This window comes from Mesocricetus auratus, unplaced genomic scaffold (genome assembly GCF_017639785.1).
Source record: "Mesocricetus auratus isolate SY011 unplaced genomic scaffold, BCM_Maur_2.0 Super-Scaffold_100021, whole genome shotgun sequence".
Taxonomy (NCBI): Eukaryota; Metazoa; Chordata; class Mammalia; order Rodentia; family Cricetidae; genus Mesocricetus; species Mesocricetus auratus.
In genome coordinates, this window is record NW_024429202.1 from 28,947,776 (window position 1) to 28,961,449 (window position 13,674).

The following is a 13,674-nucleotide window of genomic DNA, read 5'->3' on the forward strand; positions in this document are numbered from 1 at the left end:
GAGACTGAACACAGGTATTCAGTCTTGGTGGCAAGCACCTTTCTTTACTGAGCCATCTCAGCAGCACTCCTGTTGTCATGCTTTAAGTACTATAACCTTAAATTACTTAACACACTAGAAAAAGCCTTCTCCAGCCACTCGGGACAACCCATCCTACTTCCCACACACAGATTAGCAGTTCCTTGTGATTATTTTCAGTAGCAAAATTAATGTGCCATCCAGATGTGTTTTTCCATGTATGTATTTACCTATGTTTTGTCATGTAAACATCCCCCTGAAATTACCTCCACATATAAAAGTACTGCTCCCCTAGGAGCTTGAAGTTTTATCCTCTGGGGTTCTGGAAAGACCACAGTCACACAGGGACTTGAGTGGGGTATTGTAGATCAAGTGTCTACAGGGTGACGGAACAAGCCACTGGCATTAACATTTATATTTGCATTTTAATTCGACTTATTAAAAAAACAAAGTTAACTAGTACATAGACTTGTCCCTGAAATCTTAGCCTCTCCAGGAGGCTGAGGCTGGACAATCACTTGAACTCAGGGCTTGGGAGTTACAGGCCAGCCTAGGCTACATGGCAAGATCCAATTTTTGCTTTTTGAGTTTTTTTTTGGGTTGTTTCTGTCATTTGTTTTTCGAGACAGTGTTTCTCTATGTAGCCCTGGCTGTCCTAGAACTCACTCTGTAGATCAGGATGACTTCAAACTCAAAAATCCACCTGTCTATGCCTCCCAAGTCCTGGGAACCTAATCTTAAAATAAAATTTTTAAAAATACTACTCTAGAGCAGTGGTTCTCCATCTGTGGGTCTTGACCCCTTTGGGGGTCAAACGACCCTTTCACGGGGATCACCTAAGACCATCAGAAAACATAGATATTCACGTTAAGATTCATAACAGTAGCAAACCTACAGTATGAAGTAGCAACAAATAATTTTATGGTTGGGGGGTCATCACAACATGAGGAACTGTTTTAAAGGGTCACAGCATTATGAAGGTTGAGAACCACTGCTCTAGGGGTAAATGATTATAATCCCAGTACAAGGCGAAACTGAGGCAGGAGCATCAAGAATTCAAGAATTCAAGGAAATGATAAAATCATGTATATATCACTAAATTGCTTTATGATTTATTACCAGTAAAAGTTCTAGCCGGGCACTGGTGGCGCACGCCTTTAATCCCAGCACTCGGGAGGCAGAGACAGGTGGATCTCTGTGAGTTCGAGGCCAGCCTGGTCTACAAGAGCTAGTTCCAGGACAGCCTCCAAAAGCCTCGGAGAAACCCTGCCTCAAAAATAAAAAAAAAAAAAAAAAGTTCTGGGGGGGGAATATACTGGTTAGATTTTCAGTCAACTCGACACAAACTTTTCCTTTTTTGTTTTTTTCCAGACAGGGTTTCCCTGTATAGCTTTGGAGGCTGTCTTGGAACTTGCTCTGTATACCAGGCTGGCCTCCTCGAACTCATAGAGATCCACTTGCCTCTGCGTTCTGAGTGTTGGTATTAAAGGTATGGGCCACCAACCCCCGGTTCTTGACACACAGTTTTGAGACAGAGTTTCATATAACCCAGGCTGGCCTAAGATTTGCTATGTAGCCAATGATGACCCTGAACTTCTGAGCCAGCCACTAAGCACTGAGATTACAGGTGTGTGCCACACATACCCCTTGTTTTTTTCTTCTGTGCTGGGGCTCAAACCCAGGGCTTTGTACAAGCCAAGTAAGCACTCCACCCACTGAGTGACATCTCAATTGTGAATTCCTTTTTGTAAAAAGGAACTTTGTGAACACTGTCTGGGAGTTATGGAGAGAGGCCAGAAGGAAGGAGGAGGAAGATAAGAAAATGCAAGAAGCAATGGCAGAAAGTGACCTGCAACATGAGAGCCTCTAAGACCCAGTAACCATAATCCCAGAGCCCTGGGGACAAAATGGGGAAATGCAGTGACCAAGGCAGGAAGAAGGAGGAGGATCTAGAGACCCTGCTTAGGAAAGTGAACCAATCTGTGCTTAGAGTTGAACTTCTCGCCCACTTTCAAAGTATCCGAAGAATGTCCTGGCCAGGGTCCTCCTACCTCATTACAGCCCCCTCCTCCTACACAAACATGAGAGATCAGGGAGAGAAAGAACTGAGTAGGTAAAAATGAACCGCATTGTTCTAGAAGCTGGTGGGAAGGGGCCTACGTGACATTTGTTCCTTCTCTGGAGAGTCTGGCTCTCCAGGTGGCGAAAGCAGTGCTTTCTCCTCCAGAGCATTCAGTAGGACTAGGGCTGAGGTGAAGCCAGTCCCACACCTCTGAGAGCACCGAGACCCCTCAGCCAAAACACTGTTAAACAAACATGAAGTCATTACTTCCAAACAGTTAACTGCTCAAGAATGTTTGCTTTCCAAACCAAACTCTACAAGAAAAAAACAAAAAAAAATCACAAGAACGATTACAGTTAATAAACAGGTTTGGCAAGGCTTCAGGACACAAGGCCAGTGCGCAGAAAAACCTCAAATATTTTATTATGTTAAAAAGTGAAAGCTTCAAAAGAGAAGTAAAGAAAATGTTCCTACTTATAATAGCATTGAAAGGATAAAATACTTAGGGGATACATTTTAAAAGCGATTTTATTTTAGTTGTATATGTATACATAAGTCTGTGTGAGTTTTAGGAGCCCATGGGTTCTAAGGGTGTCTGGTCCCTAGAACTGAAGTTACTGGCAGCTGACTACCTGATGTGGGTGCTGGGAACTGAGCAGTAAGAGCTCTGAGTTGCTGAGCTCTCTCTCCCATACTAGTACTTAGGAATAAATTTAACAAAAGAAGCATAGCTCATGTACACTGAAAATTGTGGAAAGACATCCCATGTTCATGGATTGAAGACAAGACTGTTCTCATGGTGCCATGGTTTGCATGTATCCCCTAATGTTAGAGACTTAATTCTCAAAGCCACAGCATCAGAGAGGGGCTCTTCAAGGGTGATGAAGGCATGAGGAAAGAATTCTTAGGAATGGGCTGATCATCCTGGGAGGAGCTTCCTTCTGAAAGATTTCAGTGACCTCGTGACACAGAAGCATGGGCCTGGCCATAAGTGGCCTTCAGGCTTGGACTTCCCAGTCTCCAAAACAGTGAGCCAGATATACGTCTACTGTTTCCACATCACCCAGTCTGTGGTATTTCGCTAAGGCAACACAAAACAGAGCAAGACAGAAGGCGAAGCACTGAGCAGCTAGCTACAGATTCCACACAGCCAAGAATGAAAACTCCAGCTGTTATTTTTACATATATTGTCAAGATTCCAATGGCGTCGCAGATGAAAATGTGGGGACTTTGAATTGCTGCATCCATTTCAGAAAGGGTAGAGGATGGACACAGCTCATTTGTGAAACCTATCGCTGGCCAAGGATTTGGACTGCTGGTTTAAGGACAGACATAAACCAAGTAGGAAACTGGGCATTAAGAAAGAGAACCCTACATTCATCATCAATTGACTTCCAACAAGGCTGCCAAGACAAAAGGATGAAGCTGAGCCAGGCGGTGGTGGCGCACACCTTTAGTTCCAGCACTCAGGAGGCAGAGGCAGGCAGATCTCTGAGTTCAAGGCCAGCCTGGTTTACATAGTGAGTTCCAAGATGACCAGGGCTACACAGAGAAAGCGTAGCTTCAAAACCCAAATAGATAAATAAATAAAAATGAAACTGCACATGTCTCACACCTTACATACAGCAGAGGGAATTCAAAATAAATCAAATGGCCTGTATTCATTTTATTTTTTGTTAACTAGGCTGGCCTTGAACTCAAAGATGGCCTTGAACTCAAAGATCTGCTTATCTCTACCTCCTGAGTGCTGGGATTAAAGGCGTGCACTACCACCTCCTAGATTTATGGGTATTTTTAAAGACAGGCTCTCACTATGCTGCCTTGACTGACCTGGAGCTCACTATGCAAACCAAGCCTCCAACTCACAGAGATCTGACTGTCTGTACCTCCCAATAGATGTGTGTATTACCCACTTGATTCAAAAGGCCCAAATTTATGATGTAAACGGAGAAACCCCTTAAAGAAGCCATGGTTGTCAGGATCAGGGAATAGCATCTTTAAATTGAACCCAAAAGCACAGGTAGAAGGGAAAGCAAATTGAACTGAACTTTGCCAAAATGAAAGCTGGGAGTGGGGAGTCGGGCTAGGGGGGGCTGCTCAGTGGACCAGACTGCTTGTTCTGCAAACACGTGGACCTGAGCCCGAAACCTCAGTACCCACATAAAAAGCTGGGCATAAGTATGTGTGCCTGTAACTCCAATATTGTCTGAGAACTTGCTGGACGGCCAGTCCAGCCCAAACGAATGAGCATCCAATTTAGTCAGAATTGTCTCAGGGTAATAAGACAGAATAAAGCAGGCATGACCCTTGACAACATTTTGCAAGAAGCCAGAGATAAATACCACAGACTATGTGATATTATATACAATAGCCACTGTGACACTGAGCGTACTGTACGGTCCAAGTCTTTAATAGTCTTTAATACCAGCACTTGGGAGGCAGAGGCAAAGGCAGGGGTGAGTTTGAGGTCAGCCTGATCTACATAGCCAGTGCCAGGTCAGCCAGGGCTACATGGTGAGATCCTGTCTCTAAAGAAAAAGAATTCAAGACTAGTCTTATATACACAGACTAGTCTGGGATGCATAAGACCCTGTCCAAAAATCAAAGAACCCTAACTAACTAACTTTGTGTCAAGTAGGCAAAGCCTTCAAGACAGTAGATGAAAGATTGCCACGAACTGGGAAGAGTCTGACTGCCAAAGGCTATAAAGTTCCTTTGGGAATAACAAAGCATTCTGTAGGTAGACAGCAGAGATGGCTCAGCACCAGTGAGGGAGCCTATAGCCAGCCAGCAAGCTCCAGGTTCCTGCTTTGAGTCTCTGCCCTGACCTACTTCAATGATGGGTTGGGCTGTGACCCAGAAGTTTAAGCAGTTTCCTCCCCAACTTGGTTTTGGTCAGTGTTTTATCACAGCAACAGAAAGGAAGGACGGCTACTTGAAAATGTCCAGATTTGACAGCAGCAGGTTTCTGGGTTACTGTGCTGAGAGCCACACCCTTTCTTCCTTGGTAAGGAAGCCCTGTTTGTGCTGCTGTCTGCTCGGGACAGCATGTCTGTCCCAGGGGTAAGAGCTAGGCCTGCTGTGCCTTGCAAGGGGAGCTCAGGAAAGCCTCAGCAGCAGCCAGGTCTCAGCTATAGTCTGCAGAAATGGCTCTGCCTATTCCAGCAGAAACCAGGCTATTTACTGCCAGAGGCCCTACAAGGAGGCTCATTTAGCCAGAGCTAGGGGTGCGTGTGTCATCACAAGCATTTCCGGAAAGGGATCCAGGGACATCTAGGAGACGGAGTCTCCCAGGGTCTAGCATTTGCTGTGTTTTTTGTATAGTCTAAACAGTTACTTCCCTGCCAACTTTGCCAAGTAAGGAACTAAATGGCCAGATATTAGAGGCTATGGTAGTAACTATGCTCTGACAATGTAGCTACTCTTGGAATCTTGGGAGTTGGTTCCAAGACCTTCTCCAAAAATCTGAGGCTCCTCAGGTCCCTTATACAAAATTCCACAGCACTTCAAAGAAGCCACATACACTGCATATCTTCTCATAGTCTTCAAATCATGTACCTAGTACATCCCTTCCTGGTCTGCAGACCATCTCTGGAGCTCCAGAGTACTTAATACAGTGGCAAGTCTGTATAAACAGAGAGCCTTGTTATACTGTAGTGTTCCGGAACTCACTGAGCGGGGGGAGAGAGAGAGAGAGAGAGAGAGAGAGAGAGAGAGAGAGAGAGAGAGAGAGAGAGAGAGAGAGAGAGAGAGAGAGAATCTGAAAAGAGGCTAGAAAAATGGATGGCTCAGAGGTTAAGAGCACTGACTGCTCTTCCAAAGGTCCCGAGTTCAATTACCAGCAATCACATGGTGGCTCACAAGGATATCTCAGATTTTGTCCTAGAGGGTCAGATTTGTGAGACTGAAAACACACACAGCCAAGATGTTCAAAGGACACTGGCAGTCAGAAAATATGGCAAGTAGCCTTTGAAGCCTGTGGTCCAGTTCTACACAGTGAGGCAAGGTGGGAAGAATGTCCTGGTAGGCCCAGCGTGATGGCGCACGCCTTTAACCCCAGCAAACCGGAGGCAGAGGCAGGTGGATTTCTGATTTAAAGGCCAGACTGGTCTACACAGTGCATTCTGGGACAGCTGAGGCTATATAGAGAAACTGTCTCAAAAAAATTAAACAAAAAGTCCTGGTCAGCCTTTAATCCCAGCACTCAGGAGACAGAGGCAGGCAGATCTCTGTGAGTTTGAGGTCAGTCTGGTCTACAGAGTGAGTTCCAGGACAGTCAGGGCTACACAGAGACACTCTGTCTCAAAAAAAAAAAGTCCTGGTGAAAATGGAAATGCAAGTTGGCAAGATAGCTCAATGGGTTAAGGCACTCGTCACCAAGTCTGACAACCTAAGTTCAATTTCCAGAACCCACAAGGTGGGAGAGGAGAACCAATTCTCACAGGTAGCTTTCTACCACACATACACAAATCAAGAAAGGGAGTGTGTGACGGTCTGAATGAGGGACGTCTCCTATGGGGTCAGGCATTTGGACACTTGACCCCCGGTTGGCAGTGCTGTCTGAAGAAACAACACAGCTCTGCTGAAAGAGGCAGTCACTGGGGAAGGAGTGCCGGGAGTTCACAGCCTCACTCCACTTCCAGCTCACTCTCTGCTTGTGCTTGGAGTTGAAGACATGCGCTCTCAACTTCCTGCTGCCATGCTTGCCACCTGCTGCCATGACAGACTGACTTCTTTGGAACCATAAGCCCAAATATAACTTTTCCATAGGTTGTCTTGGACATGGAATTTAATCACAGCAACAGGAAGGTAAATAATGCACACAGAGAGAGAAATGCATGCAAAGTAGAGGCCTCTTCTTATGGCCTGTGTTTCAACTTTGCCTTTTTAAAATTTGAGTGCTGAGCACCAAACCCAGGTTTTCCTGCTTAAGCCCTGTCTTTTCAGCCTTGGAACCTGTCTCAAGAGAACATGTAATACATAATCATCATACAGTAGCCATTTTGGACCCTTGAGGTAAAGCAACAGAAAGGGCAGACACAGAAACCAGAACCCTGATGCTCCAGAGTAGACTATGTCACCACCCACCTGTGGGTTTCCTGTCATATGCCCCAACAGTCAAGGTACAGTTTAATGAAAACATGGCATGACAAGAAGGTGTGTGTGATGTCATGCATTGACCTGGACCACAACTGGTGTGGGTGGCCCCTTTAGACAGGACAGGTACTCCATTTGGGGTTCACTTGGTCCTCAGACAAGTGAGTGGGCAATCCTGCTCTGTGTAGTTTCCAGAATTGGTCAAATGCTTCTTGAGTCTTGGATCCTGCAGGGGTCAGCCACACCCAGCTGGAAGTCCGGTCCCTCCTCCTGTGCTTCCTCTTTCTCTGATGGTAGGTGCTGGCTCCATGCCCTCCCCTTGGTCATCAGCCTTCTGAGGACAAGGGCTGGCCTGAGTCATCCTGCCCTTTTGCCATCCACCTGGGCCTACTCCAGACATCTGTGAGCAGATAGTAAATATTCCCTAAGATAAAGACTAGTAATGTTCCAGAATATTCCACCCTCTAAATTCATCACCAGCTGCTTCTCAACACATCCTACCCTTTGCTCATCAGTCTACCCTGAAGTGCTCAAGCCTTTAACTGCCATCATAAGACATGCTGAAACTGTACCCACTCCCTTGACTCAGGAAGTTGTTTAGGATAAAAGTGACTGCGTAAGACCTTCCACAGTCTGCTCAGTCAACACACACCCCAGGGACCAGGAACTTAGGTGTGGAAAAGACAGATGTTAAGGCAAGGCAGTCTTGCAGTTTTGCCTTGAGCTCTGCTGCCCTCACAGAAGCCCCCAGGGTCTCCAGACTGTTCGTGAACCCGATGGGCAAGGCTTTTTTTGTAGCCATCCTGGATCTAACCCTTAACCTTTGTGTGTCTCCTGTGCTGGGGTGCAGCTGAGCAGTCAAACATGCTGGACAGTATGAGGCTCTGCACCCCTCAACATCTGCCTGTGAGAGACAGTGGCCACTGCACCCTCACTGCAGCCCAGCCATCACCCAACTTCTCAAGCCAAAGAAAGCATGCTCAGCAACTGACGCCTCTCTCCTAAGCCTGGTGGCTACAATCCCATCCATTTCCTTTCTTGAGGGGCTGCATCTAAGTGGGATCAAGTTCTCTGTCCTTTTGTTACTGTTTTATTTCAGTTAACACCAGGTCCTAGGGTTCATCTATACTGCAGCACATATCAGAATTGCCTTCCTTCCATTGCATGTCTGTTCTGTCTATCATATGAATGTATTATATTTCATCATACACACATATGTATCATATTTTGTTTATCTACTCATCTGTCAGGCATGTAGGTTGCTCCCACCTTTAGTCTGTTATGAATGATGCTATGGTCAACACAGGTATGCAGATTATCCACCTAAGTCGGTTCCTTTCATGTCTCAGGCCTGACTTCCTTCAAATCAGTGCAGTTACTGACCTCAGACAGGCAATTCTCAAGGCCAGCCTCTGTTCTACTTGGCAGGGGACAGAACCCCAGTCTGGGCTCAAAGGTGACCTCTAAGGACACACACTGTAGCTGAGAAAGTCAGAGCTGAGAACCAGTAACCCAGGAACTACTTTGTATCCCTTCTGATTTGAGGGAAGGAGAGGAGAGTGGAGGAGATACATACCGCAGCACAGAGAGGGGTGGACAAGGAGGGCCTCTGTTTCCAAAAGGGCAGGCATGCTGCAGAGGCGGCCCTGAGGCCACAAAGGGCAACACAGGCCACAGGGGCAGAGGTTACAAAAAGGAAGAACACGCTTGGACTGGTGGCTTCTCAGAAGCCCTTAGTGAGGGGCCCCTGGGGGTGTCTGGAATGCTCTGATTTGACAGATGGCCCCAGCATGGCAACTCCTGAAGCAGAGGAATACAATGCAGACACTCAAAGGGCCAGGGACTCTGGAGTACCAAGGGCTACAACCTTGGCCCTCAGAGCTGTATGTTTGCATATTCTGGGGTAGAGAGTAATGGCTGGACAAAGAAGTCCAGTCCTTTCAGAGTCCCTCTTCCTGCCAGCTGTAAGCAACTTCCAACTGCTTACATAATAGTTTTTGGTGCCAAAGTGTCTAGGTTCAGGTACCAAATGATGACAGCTGGGGAAGGTGTAGCCACTAGCAGGACATGAAATGCTTTTGTGGAATGCTGAGTCAAATATACCCAAAAATGCCATGGCCAAGGTACAGACCGGAGGCTGTCACTCAAGATACTTAGGAGCGCACGGGGAGGGGGTTTGGGGATAGGGAGGGTTGGAGGGGCAGCTCTGAGGTGTCCTTCCTGGTGATGCCAGGCCAAAATGCTACTCTGATGCACTGTGGCTCTCCTTCCTAGGTCCTTGGAAGAATCTGGATAACAAGCTGTCCTTTTGAGCCAGAGCCTGGGACAGTATAAGGATCCCAGGAGGCTGTGAAGTCAGCCTGATTTGGTCACTGAGAACTGGACCTACAGACTGATGGAGGTGCCAAGGAGCCAGAGCCAAAGATGCGTTGCCTGATGTCTCCATCACAGGTGATGCAATGTCCCCACAGCATGCTGGGCTAGGGTGGGGGCTAGGGGACAGGCTCTAGTGTGTGAGTAGACACCCTGCACCCTGGTACTTACCAGGCTGACGGAATAGTCCATCTATGCTGAGATCCCAGAGGAGACTAAAAGCTCTCGAAGATGTTTCTGGAGGCCATGTTAACAACTAAGAAGAAAACAAATAATTTATTACAGAGTAATAGTTGCAAGACTTTATACAAATTTATTTTTTGTTTGTTTGCTTGTTCTCAACTTCAAAGGCAGGGATCTCATGTAGCCAAGTCTGGCCTAAAACTCAAGGCATAGTTAAGAATAACCTTGAACTCCAGGTTTTTCTGCTTCTCTCTCTCAAGTGCTGGGATTCTGGGTATAAGTCACCAGGAATAGTTTTATACATGTATATAATATATATATATATATATATATACACACACACACACATATATATATATAAATATAATTTAATGCTTCCAATTCAATAGGGTGGAAGGATACTGTCATCATTGTTCCTTTACAGATGCAACAGGGCCACACATCTGGAGACAGCAAGCAAAGTGGGACTCTGTACCTGGAAGTTGACCTTACAGGCTCTGCCTGGGTCGACACCCCCCATTCTCATGGGTCACCTGGTTCCAGAACACATCCCCTTGGCCCGCGCTCCACTCCTTCCACACACAATGTGCAGACTGCTAGAGCTTGACTGTAACGTCTCCTGCTCTATAGCTTATAGAGCTCTATGGCTTCTCTCCCTCCCAGCTGTAGTTCTTAAGGCTTCTGTGTCAGAATTCAATCCCCTGCTCCTCTCCTGCATTCCATCTTCTCACATCTAAAAGCTTTATTGTCTACCAACATGATATAAATTCATTAGGGATGTAGACTTCTGTCCACCCTCCCTGGCAAGGTCCACCAACAGGTGCACCTGTGACTATGGTAAGGAGTGCATATAAGTCAAGAGTGCCAAGGTCTGGGCTGTTTACCTGGTGTGTACAGTGTACCCCCAAGATGCCCTGGGAGAAAGAAGAGGTAAGCCCAGGACCCACCAAGTCCCAGTGACAATAGTTTTTGTTTTTTGTTTTGTTTTTAGAGACAGGGTTTCTCTGTGTGTAGCTTTTCTGGGTGTCCTAGAACTTGATCTGTAGACTAGGCTGGCCTTGAACTCACAGAGATCTATCTGCCTCTGACTCCTGAGTGCTGGGATTAAAAGCGTGCACTACCACTGCCTGGAAACAATAGGATATCTTTTCCAAGGGAGTGGTCAACTGAGCAGATGTGGTAAGTTCTAATGGTCACTACTCATTTAGAATGGATCCCAGGGTCACCTGGATAACCTGAGACCTGCCCAATCTAGCTAATTTTGCTTGGACAAGGTTAGCTACAGCCTCCTATTCATATGTGGAAATGGGGCCTGGCCTTACTTGGCCATGAGTCTAGGTAAGAGCAGCAAGTCTGCCCTGAGGTCTAGTTCCCTCTCTGTCTCTGGTTCTCCTTCTGCCTGAGGTCTAGCTCCCCTGCAGTGGCTTTAGAGAGAGCTCAGCACTCTCTGCCCTCAGTAGCCAGACAGAGGCATCAAGCAGCACCTTTGTCCTTGCTGTTGCTCCTTGCCCAGACCCTAAGCAAAGCTGGGGATCTGCAGCAGGGGACAGGCGTAGGATCAGATGGACTGTAGAACTTTCCCATTTAACCCACACTGGACTGTTGGATCCACCATCCAAAGCTGACACCAAGGACTTGCCCAAAGTGACAAGGAAGGAAAAGCCGCAGAGCCTGAGCTTGCACCTGAGGCTAGGTCTCAACTCTGTTTCCTGTGTACCCCTCTTGGTGAAATGGAGATAGCACAAAAGACAGGAGAGGCTTCTTCACGCTGTCCAGGCCTGAATTCCAGAACCTAGTGGAGACTGAGCCATGAAAAGGGAGGGCACTGCTTGCCTGTCAGGGTCACACAAGGACCTTCTGTGGGCGACATCTTAGAGGGGTTCTTTGTGCCTCCCAATGGCCAATTGTGTATTCTGTCATACCCTGTGCATAGAGCAGAGAGAAACTGTACTGCGGGTACAGAATAATGGCTTGACTGTTCCCAGCTCCTACCCGCCCTTTAGTCCCAATCTCCCCACCCCAGGGACTGGGAGAGGGACCAGAGTGGCAGCTATACCCAAGGGTCCCAGGGGTCGGCATCCTTCCCCTCCAGGACAGTAGCACCACAAGGGTCCCCAGAGAGTTCAGAGAGAGCTCTATCTGGAAGGCAGCCAGCCTGCCAAGCTTGAGAAGTACCTGAACATTCTACCCTGCATAGTGGCAGTGATTGACAGCTGGGCTCCAGGCCTCAACTGGCAACTCTGGTACCAGCTAGAATTTGTGACCAGCCCATCCCCGGACAGGGACAAGCCTGGGCGGGGACCACGGCAAGGCAAATGCAGGACATTTGGGTGGTAGCATTAGGTCTTGGGCTGTCTGCTAGCCTCTCACCTACCAGAGGTTTATATCCTCACACTGAATGTGTATTGCCTCAAAGCAAAATGTTCCTCCATGGAGGAAATTGGTGCAGAAGCAGCTGTTCTAGGCTTTTCCAGACCACCACAGCTTCACAGAGAAGCAAACCCTTACAGAGAGTCTATAGCAATGGACTCATGAGTTCTGACCTACAGGGCTGCAGAGGGGCTTTGGGTGCCCCCTCCAGCTGTGTTCCTGGGATGAGCCATTCAGGACGGTGACAGCAGGAGTGGGAGGGGCAAGGGGAGAAAGATGGTGTTTATGATGGACTCTCTTGTTGACTAGAAAGAACCCAGTCACTCAGTTCTAAGCCTATTAAGAGCAACTCCAAACACCACAGGAAAGACACACCCCTTACCTGATAGGTAGCACAGGAATACCCTAGAGGCACACAGTCTCGAGGTGCTGAACAGAGACTTCCAGACAGATTCCATCTCTGGGGTTAGTTGGCTCCCTGAGGATTAATCCATACCAGCCTTCCTCCATCCCCTGGATCTGAAGTATTGGACCTGAGTTTACAGGGCTGCATCATTCCCGCCACCTAGTGGCAGGTCTGTGTTTCTTACCTTGAACAGCCACTGGAGCAGAGGTATCGGGTAATCAGAGGCATGCAGGTAGAGGTTGCTCAGGAGGCCCTTGTGCAGGAAGGAGAGCTGCTGGGGCAGTGGGGACCTGTGGGGTCAGGGCAGTCAGGTTAGGGTGGCTCCAGCTGACGGCACAGCAGCCTTCCTTAGCAGGCAGGGGCCCCTTGGCAAGCTGGTCTCAGGGACACTGCTGGACTCACCTTTGCTTCACCAGGATGCCATGAAGCACATGGGATCATTAAGGACAAATGTACTTTTGGAGTTCTTGGTATGAGACATCATGGGAAGGAAAAAAAAACTACACAACATCTCCAATGCCTCCCACAGACACACTTCATGGTGTTTTAAATCCACAACTGACTAGTATTTGCCCTTGTTATTTGATAGAGTGGGAAACCAAGGTAAGGATCCTGGCCAGGTAAGGGGAGAAACCAGGGGTCAGCCATCCTTGCCTGAGGCTCCTTATGGGGCTCCAGTGGCAAGGGGCAGACACAATTACCTGTGGGCACCTGCATCTGTGGGTCTAGTTACACAGTTTTTCCACCTCATCTTGTGGTTTTTCTGACACAGAGGGGATACCTGAGAGGATGGGAAAATAACAGAAAGGGGCCCAGGACTGGGGGCTTCTGGGAAGGAAACACCCAGAAGGGTTCCGTTCCATGAAGCCTGGGAGTGTGTGTGTGTGTTCTGGGCAGTAACATGATTTTAACCAGAACCTGTGTGTGCTGTCCTGCATCCTGTCAGAACCAGGTTGTTGGCAGGGAGATAAGCTCTGGCAGCTCACCTTGACCTGTAGGACCCGGGTCTTTAGAAAACAAAATGGGGTAGTTAGTTGTATGGTATATTGTGTGCAGCTGTAGAACTTTGGAAGAAACTTTAGAAGGCTTGGTTGGACTTAGTCACCTTTGGAGTTGTTGGTCACTTGAAATTGGGCGTGAAGTAGGGTGTTCACCCTGAATGCAT

At 47.5% G+C, this 13,674-nt stretch overlaps 1 protein-coding gene across 8 annotated transcripts in view; it reads right to left on the reverse strand.

Annotated features, from left to right (window-relative positions):
• Fam178b (family with sequence similarity 178 member B) overlaps nucleotides 1-13,674 on the reverse strand; it is a 110,112-nt gene that overhangs the window by 59,282 nt on the left and 37,156 nt on the right. For all 8 annotated transcript variants that reach the window (XM_040729351.1, XM_040729350.1, XM_040729353.1 and 5 more), the window contains 2 exons: nucleotides 12,694-12,799; nucleotides 9,722-9,806 (listed from right to left, as the gene is read on the reverse strand). In XM_040729351.1, coding sequence (XP_040585285.1) covers nucleotides 9,722-9,806; nucleotides 12,694-12,799 — 191 coding nt within the window. The remainder of the gene's footprint in view (nucleotides 1-9,721; nucleotides 9,807-12,693; nucleotides 12,800-13,674) is intronic.